Source organism: Cydia pomonella, chromosome 9, assembly GCF_033807575.1.
Source record: "Cydia pomonella isolate Wapato2018A chromosome 9, ilCydPomo1, whole genome shotgun sequence".
Lineage (NCBI taxonomy): Eukaryota > Metazoa > Arthropoda > Insecta > Lepidoptera > Tortricidae > Cydia > Cydia pomonella.
Genome location: NC_084711.1, coordinates 592,074 through 614,334, shown reverse-complemented (window position 1 = coordinate 614,334; position 22,261 = coordinate 592,074). Strand labels below are relative to the sequence as shown.

Below are 22,261 nucleotides of genomic sequence, written 5' to 3'. Positions count from 1 at the left end.
GGGGCCCGGCGCCGCGCCGACCCGCGCCGCGCCTCCACGCAGGCGTGGCGCCTGCTCGCCGGCCGCATGGCGTGCGCACACGCCAACCTGTGCGTGCAGCCTGACGGCGGGCTCATGGCGCTTACACCCGGTATGTACACCAAGAAGATCTAATACTGTGGGTGTGCTGGACATAGGGGGCCCGGCGCCGCGCCGACCCGCGCCGCGCCTCCACGCAGGCGTGGCGCCTGCTCGCCGGCCGCATGGCGTGCGCACACGCCAACCTGTGCGTGCAGCCTGACGGCGGGCTCATGGCGCTTACACCGGGTATGTACACCAAGAAGATCTAATACTGTGGGTGTGCTGGACATAGGGGGCCCGGCGCCGCGCCGACCCGCGCCGCGCCTCCACGCAGGCGTGGCGCCTGCTCGCCGGCCGCATGGCGTGCGCACACGCCAACCTGTGCGTGCAGCCTGACGGCGGGCTCATGGCGCTTACACCCGGTATGTACACCAAGAAGATCTAATACTGTGGGTGTGCTGGACATAGGGGGCCCGGCGCCGCGCCGACCCGCGCCGCGCCTCCACGCAGGCGTGGCGCCTGCTCGCCGGCCGCATGGCGTGCGCACACGCCAACCTGTGCGTGCAGCCTGACGGCGGGCTCATGGCGCTTACACCCGGTATGTACACCAAGAAGATCTAATACTGTGGGTGTGCTGGACATAGGGGGCCCGGCGCCGCGCCGACCCGCGCCGCGCCTCCACGCAGGCGTGGCGCCTGCTCGCCGGCCGCATGGCGTGCGCACACGCCAACCTGTGCGTGCAGCCTGACGGCGGGCTCATGGCGCTTACACCGGGTATGTACACCAAGAAGATCTAATACTGTGGGTGTGCTGGACATAGGGGGCCCGGCGCCGCGCCGACCCGCGCCGCGCCTCCACGCAGGCGTGGCGCCTGCTCGCCGGCCGCATGGCGTGCGCACACGCCAACCTGTGCGTGCAGCCTGACGGCGGGCTCATGGCGCTTACACCCGGTATGTACACCAAGAAGATCTAATACTGTGGGTGTGCTGGACATAGGGGGCCCGGCGCCGCGCCGACCCGCGCCGCGCCTCCACGCAGGCGTGGCGCCTGCTCGCCGGCCGCATGGCGTGCGCACACGCCAACCTGTGCGTGCAGCCTGACGGCGGGCTCATGGCGCTTACACCGGGTATGTACACCAAGAAGATCTAATACTGTGGGTGTGCTGGACATAGGGGGCCCGGCGCCGCGCCGACCCGCGCCGCGCCTCCACGCAGGCGTGGCGCCTGCTCGCCGGCCGCATGGCGTGCGCACACGCCAACCTGTGCGTGCAGCCTGACGGCGGGCTCATGGCGCTTACACCGGGTATGTACACCAAGAAGATCTAATACTGTGGGTGTGCTGGACATAGGGGGCCCGGCGCCGCGCCGACCCGCGCCGCGCCTCCACGCAGGCGTGGCGCCTGCTCGCCGGCCGCATGGCGTGCGCACACGCCAACCTGTGCGTGCAGCCTGACGGCGGGCTCATGGCGCTTACACCGGGTATGTACACCAAGAAGATCTAATACTGTGGGTGTGCTGGACATAGGGGGCCCGGCGCCGCGCCGACCCGCGCCGCGCCTCCACGCAGGCGTGGCGCCTGCTCGCCGGCCGCATGGCGTGCGCACATGCCAACCTGTGCGTGCAGCCTGACGGCGGGCTCATGGCGCTTACACCGGGTATGTACACCAAGAAGATCTAATACTGTGGGTGTGCTGGACATAGGGGGCCCGGCGCCGCGCCGACCCGCGCCGCGCCTCCACGCAGGCGTGGCGCCTGCTCGCCGGCCGCATGGCGTGCGCACACGCCAACCTGTGCGTGCAGCCTGACGGCGGGCTCATGGCGCTTACACCGGGTATGTACACCAAGAAGATCTAATACTGTGGGTGTGCTGGACATAGGGGGCCCGGCGCCGCGCCGACCCGCGCCGCGCCTCCACGCAGGCGTGGCGCCTGCTCGCCGGCCGCATGGCGTGCGCACACGCCAACCTGTGCGTGCAGCCTGACGGCGGGCTCATGGCGCTTACACCCGGTATGTACACCAAGAAGATCTAATACTGTGGGTGTGCTGGACATAGGGGGCCCTTTTTCTTTTCTAGGGGGGAAAATGCATTCCGCATACCACCCGGGTGCCAGCCCTGTAGGGGGGTGACCCGAGTGGTTATGTGGGACTCCCGTCTAGGCTAATGAGGCCCACGGTATACCCACTAAAAACCCCCCATATGCCACCTCGCCGCCTTATTGGTGGGGTTACAGGAATGCTTGCGTACTCATCCGCGACCCCACCGGCGGCAGCCGTCCGCGAGCGGCTCCTTCGCGAATGCCCAAAGGCCCTTCACGCGAAGCGCGCCAGATGGTTCGACGCGCCTTCCTCCTCGGCCTCCGTCCTGCAGTGTAGCGGACCCCCCCCGAGCCCGCCACAAGGAGGCCACGGGCGCCAGAAAACTCCCCAGCGCCCGGCGGCAGATGAGGTCCATGGTTCTGCCGCAAACCACAACTCGGCTGCAGAGGACAGGGAGAACGGCACACCGTAACACCGTCACTCCTCTTCCTCTGCAGTCCTACCAACGCCGCTACAGCGGAACGGCCCCGCCAAGGTCACAGGGGATAGGGAGAGTGGCGCATCGTGATACCATCACGCCTCTTCCCCTGCGATCCCACCTCGGCCGTCGAGGATAGGGAGAACGGCTTACCGCAATACCGACACTCCTCTTCCTCGACGGTCCACCTCCAAACGCCTCACAAGCGGGCTTATCAAGCCCACTTGGAGCGTCCTCCTCGGGCCAGCCAGCACCTCAAACAGGCCGGCCCTGGTTGCCTCTTCGCTTCACCGTGGGGGACCAAGCCACGGCTACTAAGCCCCTCCACCACGACAAGGTGGGCAACCCTCGGGGGGAGGACATAGGGGGCCCGGCGCAGCTCCGCTACACCTGCGTCGAGCGAACCTGACTTAACAACTACGGAGGTAACGACTCGTAGCTTAAGATTTTTTAGTTGTTTTTTTAACCACCTCCGCGGCAAGTATATCTATCGGACGGTAAGCTCGCTCTGCAATTTTAGAGGTGTCACATGCGCGTTTCCGGCTAAGTAGACTTGATTTATCCAATCTTTTAAGTGTGACATAAAATAGCTTTTACATTGCAGGGAGCCGAGTCGTGTTAGGTCTGCCGGATTCGTCTCGTGGACGGGTGCCACTGCCACCAGAGCAAGCAGTGGCGTGGCACACTCTGCGGCCCGGCTCGGGCCGGCTGTCCGTGTCGCTCTCGTGCGCCGGCCCCACGCGCATCGTCAGTATCAGAGACCCGCAGGACCCGGTGAGGACTACCACAGCCCTGTAGGTCTGCCGGACTCGATTTACGACTTGTGCACACGTAAGGCCGCAAACTGGACGCGGGCGCGCGGCAAACTATAAAATAAAAAAGTAATTTACCGTCCCAAAAAGAATTGTACAGTAATAAAGATAAAAAAATTAAACAATATGATTCAATTGGTTAAGTACCTACAATAGGGTTGTTAAATTAAGTGCACACATTTGGTCGAGCGCAATGTATGAACGACTTTTACTTGCCGCGCGCCTCTTGCGTCCAGTCCGCGGCCTAATGGATATTCCTTGTAATATCTACATTATGTCGTTCAGGGTTCCAAAGAACGCACATGGCTCGCGAGCCGCATGGTACGATTGCGAGAATTAACATTTTCAGCTTTCTGACATTTTGTGGAACTGGTGATGTCTACTGCGATTGGCTCTCCTTCTCAAAGTTTGCCCCCCTAGTATACACGAGGTATTCCTTGAAAAATGATACTAGTTGTGTTAAAAATCGGAGAGTTAAGTAGTACACCGGTTATGAAAATGTATATTTGTCGTACAGGAATCCTGTTGGATCGAAGGCGTCGAAACGGACTCGGAAGCTGACGAGCCACCTCGCCGCGAATGGGAAGTGCAAGTCGCGCTAGCCGGTCTGTCGGTGTCGCTGATAGCAAGATCACCGGCGCAGGAGCTCGTGCACGCTTTACTGAGCGGCGTGCTGCTGCGCGTGGCCGCAGCGCGCGACGCTGTGCTCGCGCTGTCCGTGCAGGACATGCAGTGGGACAACCAGGTACTGGGTGTATATTACAGCGTCACTAGCACGACACCGGCCCAGCTCGTGCACGCTTTACTGAGCGGCGTGCTGCTGCGCGTGGCCGCAGCGCGCGACGCTGTGCTCGCGCTGTCCGTGCAGGACATGCAGTGGGACAACCAGGTACTGGGTGTATATTACAGCGTCACTAGCACGACACCGGCCCAGCTCGTGCACGCTTTACTGAGCGGCGTGCTGCTGCGCGTGGCCGCAGCGCGCGACGCTGTGCTCGCGCTGTCCGTGCAGGACATGCAGTGGGACAACCAGGTACTGTGTGTATATTACAGCGTCACTAGCACGACACCGGCCCAGCTCGTGCACGCTTTACTGAGCGGCGTGCTGCTGCGCGTGACCGCAGCGCGCGACGCTGTACTCGCGCTGTCCGTGCAGGACATGCAGTGGGACAACCAGGTACTGGGTGTATATTACAGCGTCACTAGCACGACACCGGCCCAGCTCGTGCACGCTTTACTGAGCGGCGTGCTGCTGCGCGTGGCCGCAGCGCGCGACGCTGTGCTCGCGCTGTCCGTGCAGGACATGCAGTGGGACAACCAGGTACTGTGTGTATATTACAGCGTCACTAGCACGACACCGGCCCAGCTCGTGCACGCTTTACTGAGCGGCGTGCTGCTGCGCGTGGCCGCAGCGCGCGACGCTGTGCTCGCGCTGTCCGTGCAGGACATGCAGTGGGACAACCAGGTACTGTGTGTATATTACAGCATCACTAGCACGACACCGGCCCAGCTCGTGCACGCTTTACTGAGCGGCGTGCTGCTGCGCGTGGCCGCAGCGCGCGACGCTGTGCTCGCGCTGTCCGTGCAGGACATGCAGTGGGACAACCAGGTACTGTGTGTATATTACAGCGTCACTAGCACGACACCGGCCCAGCTCGTGCACGCTTTACTGAGCGGCGTGCTGCTGCGCGTGGCCGCAGCTCGCGACGCTGTGCTCGCGCTGTCCGTGCAGGACATGCAGTGGGACAACCAGGTACTGTGTGTATATTACAGCATCACTAGCACGACACCGGCCCAGCTTGTGCACGCTTTACTGAGCGGCGTGCTGCTGCGCGTGGCCGCAGCGCGCGACGCTGTGCTCGCGCTGTCCGTGCAGGACATGCAGTGGGACAACCAGGTACTGTGTGTATATTACAGCATCACTAGCACGACACCGGCCCAGCTTGTGCACGCTTTACTGAGCGGCGTTCTGCTGCGCGTGGCCGCAGCGCGCAACGTTGTGCTCGCGCTGTCCGTGCAGGACATGCAGTGGGACAACCAGGTACTGTGTGTATATTACAGCGTCACTAGCACGACACCGGCCCAGCTCGTGCACGCTTTACTGAGCGGCGTGCTGCTGCGCGTGGCCGCAGCGCGCGACGCTGTGCTCGCGCTGTCCGTGCAGGACATGCAGTGGGACAGCCAGGTACTGTGTGTATATTATAGCGTCACTAGCACGACACCGGCCCAGCTCGTGCACGCTTTACTGAGCGGCGTGCTGCTGCGCGTGGCCGCAGCGCGCGACGCTGTGCTCGCGCTGTCCGTGCAGGACATGCAGTGGGACAACCAGGTACTGTGTGTATATTACAGCATCACTAGCACTACACCGGCCCAGCTTGTGCACGCTTTACTGAGCGGCGTGCTGCTGCGCGAGGCCGCAGCGCGCGACGCTGTGCTCGCGCTGTCCGTGCAGGACATGCAGTGGGACAACCAGGTACTATGTGTATAGTATAGTGCAGGACATGCGTTAACCATTGGCACGTTGGCTACGCGATTCAATCCATTTACCCAATACGACAATATACCTAGTTGGTTACTAAATTCTGTTATTGCAATAATCTTTATCTACATAAAATATACAAACGAAAGTTGAATAGACTATATATTAATCAGCAATTACATATGACAATATCATTCAAAATGACCTCATCTGGCCTTGACACAGGCCCTCAAACACGAGGCCAGTCATCAATAGCGGCACGCACGATTGTCATGTCTAATTCCGTCACTGTCTTATATGGCCCGCTTGAGGGAGTCAAGATTTGTGTGGGGTTTAGCACAGGCTTTCTCCTCAATAACTTGCCATATGGCATAATCCAGGGGGTTAAGGTCCGGGCTGGAGAACGGCCAGTCTTCGTGGGCAATAAAGACAATTTTGTTCCTTCGAAACCAGGCTTGAGTTGTTTTTACCTTATGTGCAGGAGCTGAAGGCCTACCGCGAACCACGTTCGACGTGTTGCCTCGCTGTCGCACTTGTAAATTCGTACGTAAGTGTGACAGGGAGGCAACACGTCGAACGTGGTTCGTGGTAGGCCTTCTGAGTCCTGTTGAAAGACCCATGGCTGGTTTTGAAATAGGGTGTGGCTTAAGGGCTTCACTATTGGTCCGAGAACGGTTTCCTGGTAAACTTTGGCCCCAGTTTTCGCACCTTTTTCACAGAAATGAATCTGTGTTAGCCCTGAGTATGACACACCCAGCCAAATCATCACATAAGAGGGATGATGGCCTCGTTGCACTCTCGGAACAGCCGCAATCGCCTCTTGACTGTTTTTTGCATACACTGTCATTCTGGCGGTTACAACATTCTTCAATGGTAAAATTTTTTTCATCTGTAAATAGTATTTTTCGGTGGCCATTTTATGCGTACCGCTTCAATAGCACGCGACTTCTCTCTAGCCTCATAGTCTTTAATCGTCCATTAAGTAAATGATCTTTTTGTCTGCGGTAAGCGTGTAGTCCAAGGTCTTCATTGATAACTTTTTTAGGGAGCTTTTCTTCACAGACATGTGTATTGCCAACAACTTTTGCTTCCGGACGGGGTTTCTTGCAATTCTCGCCATCACTGCCTTTATTAGAGCTGGGGTCCGAACGGTGCGTGGTCTTCCAGACCTCTTGCGGTCATCGAAGCTCTGAGTACTATTGTATCTATTAATTGTGCGATAAACAAATTGTTTGTTGATTTTTAGGTTTTGAAGCAACTTCAAAATCATGTTTGGCAGGTGCCCACATTTGTGAAACGCAATTACTGCGATACGATTCTTTTTTAGACCCCAATTCATTATAGATACGACGAGATAAGCGTTATGTGTTGTATTATAGCTCACAAATCCACTACATTATGTCATTTTTTATTTTTTCGGTAGCATTTGTTTTAACGGAAATAAAGAGGTTGCAAATCGAGTAACAGAACTTAGTAACCAACTAGGTAATAAAATTCGCATATAAGTTCTTTATCCGTCTAAATGGTTTTTTTTGATTGGGCGTCCATTATTATACGTACGTATACAGTATTCGTTTCGAAGGAGGAGGTAAAGCTCTGAGTTTATAAATTAAACCGGTATTAAGGGCCTTGCTTTGAACCGTTATTTAAATTTTTAAGCGTCACGAACGCTGGGATAGTTGCTTAAAAGCTTATAACCTTCCTTTAAAAGCATTGTCCTATACAATAATCTGGGGATTTCGTCATATACAAATAAAACTCATTGTTTGATTTATTATCATTGAATTACTTTTTATTTATTTATTGTTATTCGGAGATCCAACAGCTGTTAATATGCATATAGGCTTTATATATGTGATATAAAAATACAATTACCTTAAACATTATATTACATTTAATATTTTAAACAAAACATATTCACTGAAAGTATTTTTTTTTTATATTTTTTATTAATTATAGAAAATGCCCAATATGAAGAGGGGGCTAATGTTCAAAGTCTACTGACTAACTAGGTCAAGTGGGGTATCATTTTAAGGAGCTCAAATTGTACATTCCATAAAAAAAAAAATATTTTTATTTTTTTCATACTTGAAAAAAAATATTGATGAAAATGTGATAAAAATATCCCCCCCCCCCCTTATCTCCGAAGTTAACCGAAGAATAATAATGAAAGTTTTACATAATATATTTACAGTTGTGACATTAACATAAAAAAAATAGTAGGTTCATGAAGCCTACTTACTACTAAACTAATAGGTACTAAACTAAGGTTATATTACATTACTATAAATTTTACAGGAAAAATATAATCAGACCTCTATTTTGATAACTTTTTTTTTATGAACTAACAACATTTCCGAATTCAGTTTGCAATTTAGTCATCTTTACGTGTGTTACTTACATTTGAAATTTGTATGATATCACATTAAATACACCTTTTTTCAAATAAAATTACATATGTTGAAATTGGTTCACATGATAGAGGATTATCCTCAAAAAACCAACATATGTGCATAGATGGCGCTGTACACAATTATACTTAGTAAATTATATTTAATTACTTTTCATCAAAAGTCTTTATTTTAACTGAACATTTTGCGCACTAAGGTTGTCACCGGGTCGACACACAACACCCACGATGTTCGGTTTTTCAACCTGCGACATTTGTTTTCGCTCATGTTTACTAATTATTGGGTTCCATGTGACACCAGTAGTCAGCCTTGTCGAACAAAATTTCTATGTTCAACTCAATATGTATTATTGCACTTCAAAGACAATTATGGTCGAGATTTTAAGGAAGAACACATAGTTCGTAGACAGTTTTGTTGTAACATCAACCGTGATTACAAGAAGGAAATACACATTCACTTGTAGACTTGAATCTACTTCCTTTACTTACACCGCCCTACGCGTACAATATAATAATGCATTCAGGGTGTTGATGCGGCTGCCCCGCTTCAGCAGCGCATCAGGGATGTTTGCGGAAGCGAGAGTTGACTGCTTTTATGCAACAATCAGAAAGAAATGCGCGTCCCTGGTGCGGCGGGTGCGGGATAGCCGCAACAGCATCCTGGCCATGATAGCGGATAGGATTGATTGTGCTTATATACGACATTGCTGCAGTGTGCACATCTCTAACAATGCTCAAGTAGTGGGGTGATGTGCGCACTGTTGCAATGGAGTATTTATTTATTCGTGTACATAGCCATAGTAATATAAAAACCTTAGATATAAGAATACTAACGTAGATAATAAGATAATCAACTATTATGTTACTAACCATGTATTATGAATCCTTGTTATTTGAATAAAATGATTAATAATAATTTACCTGGGCTTACATTAAACAGCAATTTCAATGTATACCATAACCTACCTAACTAACTTTAACCTTAACATATTTGTACAACCTTCCATTAAATTGTTTTTCCGATTGAACATATTTAGGCCTTCTTGGTTGCCAAATACAAATAATTTCTTGCTTTATAATATTTTTTAATTACATTAGACATTTCAAACAAACCATACTAACAAACATTGTGAGTTAATTCAACTTGTAAGTAACACATTAGTTATTATGGATTCGACGCGACATTCTCATTGGCCTGCTGCTTTCTATACCAAAACTCTGACCACAGTTCCCTGTGCGATTTCAGCATCAAAAAGAATATATTTACGGCCAGAATGGTAAACACTAATATAAATCTACATGAGTTAGAAAGAGCAACAACTACTTCAACGTCTTTGTCGGGTTGTTTCAACGACTCGTAGATCCACTTAGAGCTGAGTGTGATTGTGTGCGGCGCTCCGGTGCACAGGAAAGCGAAGACAGATAAGACTGCCCTAGTCCTGACGTCGGCTCTCTCCACGCCCTTCGCGCCCTGCCTCCACAGCGACCACACCACGCACACGTACATTGCAACGTTGCCTATAGCCAACACACACATTTGATACCACGCTATATACTCGAACACCACAGACACACGGAACAACGACGCCAACACTATGGGCTGCAGCCATCCAATCAGATTAGCTTTAAGGTAAACGTGCTCAAACTTCTCCAGACTCGTGAAAACTTTCACGAACTCGATGTAGAACATTAATAACATCATCATCATCCATTGTAGGAAGGACAGGAGAAAGCAGCCGAATACTATGCATCTCAAATCATACAATTTTAAGCTTGTTGTCGCTAAAAAACTTATTTTACCGACTGCATAGGTTAACAACAAGTTGACGAAGACGTAGTGTCGGAACGTACGCCACTTAGGTAGGGCGTACCAGCTCACAAGTCCGAACATGACGCTTGCAACCGTTACGGTTAGCCCGATTATCAGTAGCACTTCAAATGCAACAACAACGAACATTTTTACACGAAAGCAGCTGACGAACTGAAGTCTTATCGGATTACATTGCCTCTCATTTTAACGTTCTATTAAAGAGGATAAACCTACCTTATTAAATATTTCGGTACCTACTATTAATTTTGGTACCTACTCTAAGATCGAACGAATGCAATATTTCCTTAAAAAAAATATGGTTTAAATTGTTCCAAAGAAAATTTAAATGTATTTGCCGCCTGAATGAGGATAAGTAATATATTTTATATTTTTGTACTTCCGGGGCATCCCAGACTATTTAGGATCGGTACCTAGCAATTAAAAACGTCAACCTAACAAAATTACACTTCAATTGAATATAGGATTTCGTATAGGAGGTGCAAGCACGTACCTATTGCTCGCTCTTAGAGTTGCTCCAAAGCGCCTAGCCTTTCAAAGATACCATATACTAGAGAATTTGGGAAGGCTATTGCCGTAGCCGTGTGGTCTAGTGGTCAGAACGTTAGCCGCGTAAGCTGAAGACGCCGGTTCGATTCCGGCCTCGGCCACCGTTGTACTTAGTCACATTTTCTTTAGTATATGACAGCTATGTCAGTTTATATGAATTTTATTCAATTGGAACAGAAAATTGCTTGTTTGTTGGCTACAAGCAACTATGTGGCCGCCGCCGTCGGAGATTTTCGTCATAAGTGCTGAGGTAAAGGGCGATTGATGCTAGATTCGCACAGAGAACTGTTCTGGCATAGAAAGCAACATAACGGTATTCTATATATTGGTTCTATCAAAGCCCTTTCCATAAACAATGGTGTCACCCGGGGGCTCGAAAAATCCCTACTAATTTAATATTGTAAATGCGAAAGTATCTCAGTCTGTCTGTCTGTTATTTCTTGACGCGTAAACCGCTCAACCGATTTAGATGAAATTTGGTATGGGGCTAATTTGAGGCCCGATACGATAGTTTTCACCAATCATCATCATCTTCCTACGCAGACGATGTCCTAGTCAAGATATTTATTTGACAAAACGAAAGCAAAAAGAAAATGAATTGCCAGGACAATGAAAAATCAGGTAGAATTTACAAATATTTGTGCAGTAAAATGAATGAGACTGCGAGACCGCTGATTTTCAGTCCCCAACCAAAAATACTTAAAGCTAATTCTGAATTAACTTTTTACTAAGTTATTAAATAACTAACCTAACTAGTCTCCCTGCGCTGTGGATCTGATGGTATGCTATTTCTTGGTTAATAAAGGATACAGGGATGTTTAAAAAAAACTAGGCGAATAGTTCCCTGATACACGGTGCGCGCCACGAACGCGTTGATTAATGCTACTTTCTGTATGCAGAGCCGGAAGCATGGTCTCGTTTTTATCGCTTGTCGTGTCATGCATCATTTACGCACTTACATATATACTTGTTAGAACGTGACAGGCATGGTGACAGGCGCTAAAAACGCGACCATGCTACCGTCGCAGATCTATAAAAGATTCAGTTTTAAAGCATGTACATTGTAAAAGTATCTGATTTTTTTATTTGTATAATAAACTTACGTGATTGTAAACAGCTACTCGGCACGCCGAGCCCCGTGCTGCTCTACTGCCTGCCGGGCACGCCAGGCACGCCCGGCTCGCCCGGCACGCCGGCCTTGCACGCGGCGGCCGAGCTCATGCGGGCCCCAGCACGTCGCTACAACGCGCTGTTCTTCAAGCATCTCGTGGTGGCGCTGCGGCCGCTCGCCATAAGATTGGAGGAGAGGTCAGTTACGTCAAGCTTTCCCGTTTTCTTCCGTGAGTGCGAGAGAGACGGCACGTCGGTACAACGCGCTGTTTTTCAAGCATCTAGTAGTCGCTGTATCACTCAAATATTTTGTGAGCATTTTCTATTATATAGTATCAAATGCTTTCTTGAGGTCAATAAAGACCCCAAGGCAGATGTTTTTTGCATCTATATTCAATTTTATTTTAGTTACCAAGTCGATTGTTGCTGACAACGTACTTTAATATCTGACTGGGTTCTGTAACACAGGAAATTCTAGCTCAGGGCTCATAGGCGTGTATCTATAATGCACGTGTTTTTGCAAATATATATTTATATTTCTAAGTTGTATGACTCCTACAATCAGTCCGCTTTTCTAATTTTTTTAAGTTGACGTGTTCATTGGACCCCATAAATCTAATGCGATACTTGTCGCAGACTGATCCTGAAACTATGGTGGTGGGCGGCACCACCAGACGACGAGGCGCGCGAAGAAATCGACGAAGCTGATTACGAAACTCGACGTATGCTGGACGAAGTTACCGCGCTACACGCTAGGCGGTACTACTTCGCACTCATCAAGATAATTCCGAGTCAGGTATGTACAGCGAGACCAGACTACTAAACTCGACGTATGCTGGACGAAGTTACGGCGCTTCACGCCAGGCGGTACTACTTCGCACTCATCAAGATAATTCCGAGTCAGGTATGTACAGCGAGACCAGACTACTAAACTCGACGTATGCTGGACGAAGTTACGGCGCTACACCCCAGGCGGTATTACTTCGTACTCATCAATATCATACCGAGCCTGGTATGTACAGCGAGCTGACTGTGAAACTCGAGGCTAAGCTGGATAAAGTGACAAGTGCTCATCCAGGTCATACTGAGCTCGGTATGTTTGCTAACTATGCTTATATCCGCCACAAAAACAACTGCTGGAAATAGGCCTGCCTGTCTTGCGAAGATCGCATCCTTATGAGATTGCTCGTTCAGCTTATCGATAAGCAAGAGGGGTGCGGCACGACAATCCTTCAAGTAAAATTGACTTACACTAATAGATGTTTATATAAGTATACATTTTTTTCTTTCAAAAGCCTTTTTCTATTTTTCTATTTGATGTATTAATTTTATTTTTAAGTTTCTTAAAGTTAAATTTTGTTTATTTTTTTTTACAAATGCAATCAGTTACCAAAGTGCAAAAAGGTTAGGTTTTGACATTATTTGCTAGTGTATGCAATGCTGATGTACATACTAACTATGTTGCTGTTTCCTGTTTTTCATCCATGAGGCTCCATCTATGATACATAGTCAATATTAAATGCTAAGTAGTCATCCAATAGTATACTTGTGGAGATAGAATATAGATAGAAAACAGTTAGGTAATTCAGATAAAGCGCACATTTCAGAATATAAAAAGCAGATATTGTTGAGATATGTAAAAAAACATATGGATACATAGTTTCTCATCATGGGTTCAATGTTGGCTATTGCTCAACTTAACTTAAGCTTTTTCACGTGTACGCTAGGTATCGATTCGTCAAACCATACCTAAATACCAAAAAATCCTCATATCTCGGGCATCTTTGTGTCATTAAGGGTCGCTTACACCAAACTGCCTGTCAAAACGCTAGCAACATTTGATTGTTTATAAATGGTTTCATAGTTCACTTTTGAGTGACGTTCATCAGCCCATACACTATGGTTGGTGCAACTGGCCCTAAATAATACTGAAACGGTTTATTATGCCGTATAAACTATATATTGGTTCCCACAGATCCGTCTATCGATGACAACGGCGAGCAAGCTGGAGCGCGAGCTCGGCGCACTGAAACGCCGTCTTGGGCTGACGATGATCAAGTTCGAAGATGCGTGCGTCGAGCTCGAGCCGTTTGCGCGCGCGCATGTCTTCGAGCCCGCGCCGTATCTGGCACGACAAATGCTCAAGCACTTTAAAGACGTAAGTATGGCTTTCGGTCACACGTGGGGCCCTCAAGCATCGGTCACACACGCAGGTCACTCACTACTCTCACCAGTCACTAACACGTAGATTCACACGAATGTATCTCACCGGTCACTCACGGTTAATGATCAATGATCAAGTTAGAGGACGCGTGCGTGGAGCTCGAGCAGTTTGCGCGCGCGCATGTCTTCGAGCCTGTATCTGGCACGACAGATGCTCAAACACTTAAAGAATATAAGTAGGGTCACATATCAGTTAATCGCTACACATGTGCCGGTCAGTCACTGGGCACTCATGTGAAAAATCGAGAGGCTTAAACACTTCAGATCTAAATAACTCGATCACCGAGTTACTAAAATTTGAAACTGATTAGAACTCTATGTCTTCTGTTGGCGAGTGAGCAATTATACGATCAATGCAACTCACCACCGTATCACACATCTAACGTCACAAAACAATACCTTACCTTCATCTTTATACTCCAGGAACTAAAATGGCAAGCAGCTAAGATCCTGGGCTCCGTGGATTTCTTGGGCAACCCGCTGGGCTTCGTGGCTGACGTGTCGGAGGGCGTATCCGGACTTATATATGAAGGAAACGTCGGGGCTTTGCTCAAGAATGTGACCCACGGCATCTCTAACTCGGCTGCGAAAGTCACTGGTGAGTCTACATTTTTATAGACACACTGCTACTTTTCTTTCCGACTCAACTTTTGATTAGGACATCTGTGACCGCTAAGACAACTCGTCTAAAGCGTCATTGCTTGGTTTGCAAATTGTGGATATTTTGTTCAGTCCCCTTGAGGTACATACTTCAGGCATGCTAGATAATGTACTTATGTCGCTACAGTATTTTGTTATCAAATTTTTAATGTTGTGTTTTTGTGACAGAATCCTTGGGCGACGGTCTAGAGCGAGTAGTAGGCGATGAAGCGCACGAAGAAACACGCCGTCGCATCCGAAGTAGCGCAGGCGGCGCGCATCTCTCCGCCGGCCTGCGCGGGCTCGGACTCGGGATACTCGGTACCGAACTTATTAATTCTATCTGACAGGTGTCACTATACCGAACCTGTGTGAAATAGACTATAGGAAAGTTAATCCCAAGCGGTCGATTCTTTGTGTTTATCAGGTAATTTAAAATATTACATAACAATTCGTATCTGTTAAGAATATTTCGTTTCAGTAAAGCCATTCTTTAAAAGGATCCATTTTCCCATCTTGTCCGTTACATTTGTAAAAATTATAGTTTTAGATTTCGGTTAATATATCGGGAAATATATGTATATCAAGGCGGAGAAATGCATTATTATTTAACACACAGGTGGCATGACGTCTCTAGTGAAGCACAGCTACGAAGGCGCCGCAGCTGAAGGCCTGCCGGGACTATTGGCCGGCGTGGGCAAGGGGCTCGTGGGCACCGTCACTAAACCAGTCATCGGCGTGCTGGACCTCGCCGCCGAGACCGCCTCCGCTCTCAGGGACTCCGCGCGCCGCGCTGACAAGTGGGTCAGTGTCGTCCTCATTGCTACCCATTGTCACATAATATTTATCATTCAATTTCATCCTTTAGCGTTTTATCATCTCCAAAGGGACATCTCTTAACATTCCAATAATGTTGGGAAAAAGGAATCGTAAAGATTTTTGTTGGCGTTAAACATTTTTGACTTGTTGGTAAACATGTCATTTTACATGTAATGCCCTCGTATACATGCACAATGGACAGTTACTTTATTAGGATTGAACATTTGAGAAGCTATAACATTCTCTTATAACATTTGCAACGAAAATATCCTGGTCACGGCACCAAATTGTAAATAATACACAATTATACTTCGTATTTTTAGCCTTAGAAACAGGGTATCTATAAATAGTAATAATAATATATAAATAGTAGTAATATCTATAATCTTAAAATAGAAAAACGCTGTTGAAAGGTTAAATAACTACATTAAATGTCATTCATGAAGGTTTTTGATGACCAGTTTGGCCTAGTGGGTAGTGACCCTGCCTACGAAGCCGATGGTTCCGGGTTCAAATCCTGGTAAGGGCATTTATTCGTGTGATGAGCATGGATATTTGTTCCTGAGTCATGGGTGTTTTCTATGTATTTAAGTATTTATAAATATTTATATATTATATATATCGTTGCCTAAGTACCCTTAACACAAGCTTTATTGAGCTTACTGTGGGACTTAGTCAATTTGTGTAATAATGTTCTATAATATTTATTTAAAAAAAAATCATGAAGGTGCCAGGCCGAGCTCGCGAGCCGCGTTGCGCGGCCGGCCCGGGCGGGCTGCTCCCCCGCTACGACGCCTCACAAGCGGCCGGCGCGGCGCTCCTGCACCGACTGACGACGGACCCGGCCGAGGGCTTCCTCGCTTATCGGGTCGTCCGCGACACGCCGCATGACATCCGAGCGTTGTTGTCGACTACACATTTACGGATATTCACCTGCAAGCACGCGCAACCGCAAATCGTCATGGAGACGCATCTCAGGTAGGTTTAGAGTCATGTCAGCAGATCATTTGGTTAGATTTTAGAATCATCTTGGCTGAATTATATTAGCACATTATGGACCCGGATACGCCCTTAAACTAGGTCTAAAAGAGAGGTATGGGCATTGTGAATGTCATCTCGCTTTGTGCGGTAGGGAACAGCACAGCGGATGTCATTCCAGATTTACAGCAGAGCTCAGTTGGGGAGGTACTTACAGAAAACCGCAGCCAAGTAACACTAGACCCTACTCATAGCGTTGTGCTCCTGCCGGTGGATAAGGTTGCCAGAGCTCAACGAGAGGGGGGGGGGGGGAGGGTTTAGGGTCGGCAACAACGCATGTAACTCATCTGGAGTTGTAGGCGCACGGAGACTGCTTACCATCAGGCGGGCCGTATGCTTGTTTACCACCGACGTAGTATAAAAAAATAATAATTTGAACAGCCTACGTTGAAATATTTACGTACGATTGCGCTTACTTTTTATATTGATTCGTACAGTTTCACGTTCAATAGAAACGCTTGGGGCCTGTAGGCTTAGCACGCATGAGATATACCAAATTGTATTAGTTAGACAGGGACGGGTAGCCTATCCCTTGCGTGTGAGACCGTTTTTGTGTTGCAGTAACCTGGTATCCTGCGCGGCGGTGACCACCGGCGGCGCGCACTTCGTGGAGCTGGGCGTGCGCGGGGGCGGCGGGGGCGGCGGGGCCGGCGCGGGCGAGGCGCTGCGCCGGCCGCGCGTGCAGTGCGACGGCGCCGCGCTGGCCGCGTGGCTGGCGCGCCACGCCGCCTACGCGCGCCGCCTGCACACCGAGGCCAAGCACACGCTGCCGCCCGACCTGCCCGACTAATCTACGAGAACGACAGTTAAACGACATTCTATTTTTTTATCTAATATTATCTCTGCGTGATCGAAAAACGACTGACTCTATAATTATCGTACTACTGTAAACTGAAGAAGGTACCGACATTGCTACACTAATGATTATATTATTCCTTTATCATTAATAAGGGGCTTACAATAATACGTTATTAATGGGTTAATTATCTAAAATACTTAAGGCCACATACGCACTTGCTGTTGCGACCGCCTTCTGCATGTCTACATGGCTTGAAAAATGTATATTAACTTAATAAATGGATTCATTCATCAAGTGGATATGTAATTTTGCGACTCGGCGGCGTTAGCGACCTGGCGCGCCCTGCACGCCGGTCGCAGAGACCGAACACACGCTGCCGCGTGACCGACCATAAATAAATAAATATCACGACACACAAATATATGACACCGTACGGCACATGCACCTTTCATTTGACCTAATCAAAACTTGACAAATATGACTAATTAATAATCATACCCCGAGGTTTTCGATGCGGGAATGTTTTACACTAGCCAAAAAACAGGTTAAAACTATAAAATCCAATACTATTTTAATATTTCTAAGCGCATTTGAAGCTTACCTTCCATTTTTAATTCATAGTTTGGTAATTATAAAATGAAGAAAACATTCCCTTACCAAAAACCCCGGGGTATGTCAATAATTGATTCGTTCTCATTACAAGTACTGATTTAATTTTTATTAACGATAAATAAAAATTAAATCAGTACTTGTAATGAGAGTACAAGTATAAACTCGATACAGGACTGACACTATATTACGAATTATTTCACTAGTAACAACATAACGATACTGATAATAACATGATTAATATTCCATTAATCCATTATATTTCGTAAAAAGCTCAGAATATTACATTATTAATAAAATAAACTGTTTTAAAAAATATACTCAACACCTAAGATAAAACTATCAATAACTTTAGGTACGCTAAATTTATTTTTGAATAAATAAATAGAAGAATCAATTTACTGAAATATGTCGAACAGGCCTATTCAAAAGTATACCGACATCAGAATAATATCCGTATGATGCCATTTAGCTATCGTACATTTCTCGCGTACTTGTCCGTACATGTATTGACGCGAGCGAGACGCACGATAACTAAATACCATCATTCAGATGTCAGTGTAATGTGTGGGTATTCATTCTAATGTCCGTGTACGTTAGAATTGGCTTCGAAACGTCAGTACTGACGCTACTGCCATCACAACTCAACAGATATACAACGAAACATCACAGATTATCATTATAATTATAACCTAGGCTAAAGTCAATCTTAATTGTATAGAAATAAAGACTAAAACCCTGTGGCACACGCAACGCATGTATGCGAACCGCATCATTTAAAATGTGTGCCGCTGTGGGAACGTCCTTCAATATCGACGGAGCCGTGTGCCGCAGTGGGCTGCGCTTATACCATAGAACCCAGTGTATAGTCATGTAATACAAGAAATTGGAATAAATGTATATGGATGGATGTAGAGAATGTACTTTTTGCATGAAATAAATCAACGTTCTGTTTAGGGCCGAATTACACCGCTCGCTCCTATGACGTAATGCGTGCGGTGCGGTATGGAGCCTTTATTGCAATTCATACATTACGTTCGTGCAATTTCCCTTTGAAGATTACGGAAATAATATAAAAGTTTATTTAATTTGTTAAAATACCTATATATCATTTATGAAAGCGACATAAACGTTAAAATAAACCAACCAACTTGGTAAGCGACAGAGAGCGTCAAATTCCTATGAAAATAAGACGTTGTAATGGCACTGGTACACTTTGTTGCTGCTATGTCGGGACAAGTTAGCTAACATGGTCTCTAAGCCTGAGCAATTTTTTTTTAAATTTAATAATTGATATAGTGGCGCTGTACGACGTTATATTTTTGGTGATAACTAGATTTTCAAATGCACCAAATGTCAGGGGGGGGGGGGGAGCAGTAGACCCCCTAGAAAATAAAATTTGTAATTAAATGTGTATTTAAATTAAGCTCAATCAAAAGCGACCTGATGAAAGTCATAGGGTCGTACAATCGACGCGAGAGTATACATTGTACAGTCAGCATCAAAAGTAGCGGATCAAACAAGGTTTCAAAAGTATCTGCCATTCTGTAACAGCTTAACAAAAGTTGATGGTTCTATATGTAGAACAATTTAGACTATAAAAGATATACGCTTGAAATTAAATTTTAGAGAATTATCTTTATTTGGAAAAGTTATCCGGAATATCAGATACTTTTGGCGCGTTGTTTCATCCGCTACTATTGATGCTGACTGTATTACATATTTATCTGTGGTTTAAAATTAGAGCGAACCTAGTGCCTACCTTTACGTATGTTGGGAATATAAAACGTTTGTAAAAAAAGTCTCGATTAAATATACCTTAATCCCTATCGGGACCTAGATTGTAGACCTTTGTATTATATTTGTATTTACTGATATTTCCATGTGATAGCTGAATTTGGAATAATTTCGAGAAATGTTGAGAATTAAGGTAAGCTACTCAATGATTGAGCCTTAGAAGTACACAAAAGCTAACGCTAAAAGCTACATTTAAATAAAGTAAAATGGGCCAATCATTAAAACTAAACCTAGTAAACTTTACCTCATAAGTTTTGATTTTCCATTTCGTATCGAAATGCATTTTTGACACTGTTCCACCTGGGCCCTATTTAACGTTAGAAAGTGATAACTGTTTCACCAGTGGCTAACATGTGGCATATTTGTCATATCACAACTGATAAAACGACATGTCGAATGGCAAAAACGACATACCTACTTATAATAAATCTAGCCATATGGTAGCGACACCTGACGTCACATTATTGAGTAAAATGGTCTCTGTTAATGGTTTTCAGTACATGTTGGCACTAATATAATTATATCATTTTACCAAATGTACATTTAGTTACAACTGTACTGCTTTCACGAAAACAATGCGTGATTTCATTTTATAAAGATGTATGTATGTCGTGTTGTGTAATGGTCGCATGAATGTGAAATTGGCTAAACTTCGCCATTTTCGAAACATTTATAAATGTTCTAGCTGACTCTTGGAGTCATATTGTTTGTCATACAAGCAAAGATTAATTAGTAGAGGTGTAAAGTATAAGAATCGTACCCATGAGTTTAACAGCCGAACTAGATGGTTGTCAAACGTCAACTTTTGAAAACTAGGAAAATTACCGCATACCTACTGCTTATGGAAGGTGGAGGTAAGGAAAGAAATCTCCATATACCAAAAAGTGTCATCAAAAAACCTTAAATAGATGGCGCTACAATACCTAGAGTACTTGCACAAAAAATCTAATCATAGACAGCGCACTTCACTCCGTCAATAACGCCTAGGTTTTGAGCTACTTTAGCGCTACTCTGGTGATATTTGGAACTATTATTTATAGCTGACAGCTGGACACTTGCAACAGTTCTACCATAAGAGATGTCACTCTTAATTCCACACTCCATACTACTGCTGCCAATTCGAGGCACACATGTTTCTTAGACTTAATACCTCTAATAATAATAAGTTTTTGCAGATACGAATTATATTTTGTGTACGCGTGAAAGGAAAGATTGTAACCAGTAAAATTTATGTTGCATGTTAACTGTGAGAAGGAGAGCATAGGCAGTGAAATAATAAGACGCGTAAAGTAGCGACACATGTTGTAGCCGCCAGTTTCAAGCTAGGGACACGACACAGCCCACGTACGCAACGTATGCAATGAATTATGAGATCTGGACCCTGAAATATGTATGCTTACGCTCTGGTTTCGCTTAAGAAACATTCTTGTCATGCGTTGCGTATAACAAGTAATATCTGGGAGACCGAACTTTGCTTGGAAAACATATAAAAACGCAAATTGCGCGCTTTCCCAGAAAAAAACCTAGCTAGATCGACTTTTACCCCCGAAAACTCCCATATAGCAAAATTTTATCGAAATTGTTAGTCGTTTCCGAGATCCCCGAAATATATAAATAAATAATATATACAAGAATTATTCGTTTAAAGGTATAAGATACAAGTTTCAAGGTCCAGATTTCATAATGCATTGCATACGTGGCGTACGTGGGCTAAGTGTGTCCCTAGCTTAACAGATGAAGTATATCCCGCTGTCCGGTAAATATTATGGGATAACTAGGTCTTCACAAATTCACGTTTGACTAACAATTACCACAGAATGTGTGACGCTGTACTTATGCTATTAACTTTGTGCACTAGTTTACGCGTTTTTATTCCTTACCTATTGATGTTGGAGTAAGCTTTAGGCTGTGATATACAATGATCGACGCTCATCTATGCTTGTTTCGTTTTCTTTGATCCGATAGAGGCAATTTTCTGTTTAAAATAACCGTTTTGTTTTTAAATATGTACTTATAATTAGTTATTGGCTTTCTTCTCGACTTTATGTGCCTCTAGGGTGAAAGACGATCAAAAATGTAGCTATGGAGCCATGCTTTCTGTGCAGAAGATAAAATAAGTATGTGTATTTAATTTAGTTTACGTTTTGTAAGTACTAACAGTGATATTTCTAACTGACTATCGGCGGACCTTATATGTTTGCAATTAGGTCTACGACTTGTTAGTGAACAGTGTCGACTATGGTATGATACAGCCGCCATCAGATATATCGGAGCGGCCGAGGTGGTCAAAAATATGTGAACAACACTAATGCCTTGAAAATAGAGGAGATATTTGTGAGCGCCTTGGTCGCTCTTATATATCTGATAGCTATTGTATCTAAATTTTACTTTACTAAAAGTTTTGAACTACTAAGTACTAAATGGCTCCATAGTTTTTAATAATATCTCTCTGTATTTATTTTACAATTACAGTAATAACCGTTTACGTATAGTTTTTACTTTTTAGCGATACTTATTATGGTTGTCTGAAATGGTAGAGAATTAGATTTGTGAATATATACTGTACTCTAGTAAC

General features: G+C 46.1%; 2 protein-coding genes and 1 non-coding gene across 3 annotated transcripts in view; all 3 read left to right on the top strand.

Moving 5' to 3' along the window:
• LOC133520978 (uncharacterized) overlaps nucleotides 1-16,510 on the top strand; it is a 96,935-nt gene extending 80,425 nt beyond the window's left edge. The window contains exons 95-115 of the mRNA XM_061855697.1: nucleotides 1-117; nucleotides 177-293; nucleotides 353-469; nucleotides 529-645; nucleotides 705-821; nucleotides 881-997; nucleotides 1,057-1,173; nucleotides 1,233-1,349; nucleotides 1,409-1,525; nucleotides 1,585-1,701; nucleotides 1,761-1,877; nucleotides 1,937-2,066; nucleotides 3,179-3,348; nucleotides 3,904-5,859; nucleotides 11,770-11,960; nucleotides 12,399-12,558; nucleotides 13,738-13,920; nucleotides 14,409-14,583; nucleotides 14,814-14,945; nucleotides 15,244-15,428; nucleotides 16,171-16,510. Of these exons, the coding sequence (XP_061711681.1) occupies nucleotides 1-117; nucleotides 177-293; nucleotides 353-469; nucleotides 529-645; nucleotides 705-821; nucleotides 881-997; nucleotides 1,057-1,173; nucleotides 1,233-1,349; nucleotides 1,409-1,525; nucleotides 1,585-1,701; nucleotides 1,761-1,877; nucleotides 1,937-2,066; nucleotides 3,179-3,348; nucleotides 3,904-5,859; nucleotides 11,770-11,960; nucleotides 12,399-12,558; nucleotides 13,738-13,920; nucleotides 14,409-14,583; nucleotides 14,814-14,945; nucleotides 15,244-15,428; nucleotides 16,171-16,425 (4,824 nt within the window). The 3' untranslated portion in view covers nucleotides 16,426-16,510. The remainder of the gene's footprint in view (nucleotides 118-176; nucleotides 294-352; nucleotides 470-528; nucleotides 646-704; nucleotides 822-880; nucleotides 998-1,056; nucleotides 1,174-1,232; nucleotides 1,350-1,408; nucleotides 1,526-1,584; nucleotides 1,702-1,760; nucleotides 1,878-1,936; nucleotides 2,067-3,178; nucleotides 3,349-3,903; nucleotides 5,860-11,769; nucleotides 11,961-12,398; nucleotides 12,559-13,737; nucleotides 13,921-14,408; nucleotides 14,584-14,813; nucleotides 14,946-15,243; nucleotides 15,429-16,170) is intronic.
• On the top strand, nucleotides 10,682-10,753 carry Trnat-cgu (transfer RNA threonine (anticodon CGU)). Its single transcript has one exon. It is a non-coding gene; the product is annotated as a tRNA-Thr (tRNA).
• A 362-nt stretch (nucleotides 16,511-16,872) lies between the features above and the next one.
• On the top strand, nucleotides 16,873-17,866 carry LOC133520977 (uncharacterized; the record flags this gene model as incomplete). The annotated part of the gene is made up of 1 exon (XM_061855696.1): nucleotides 16,873-17,866. A coding segment is annotated over one exon (399 nt), but the record flags the coding sequence as incomplete, so codon positions are not given.
• Nucleotides 17,867-22,261: the final 4,395 nt, after the last annotated feature.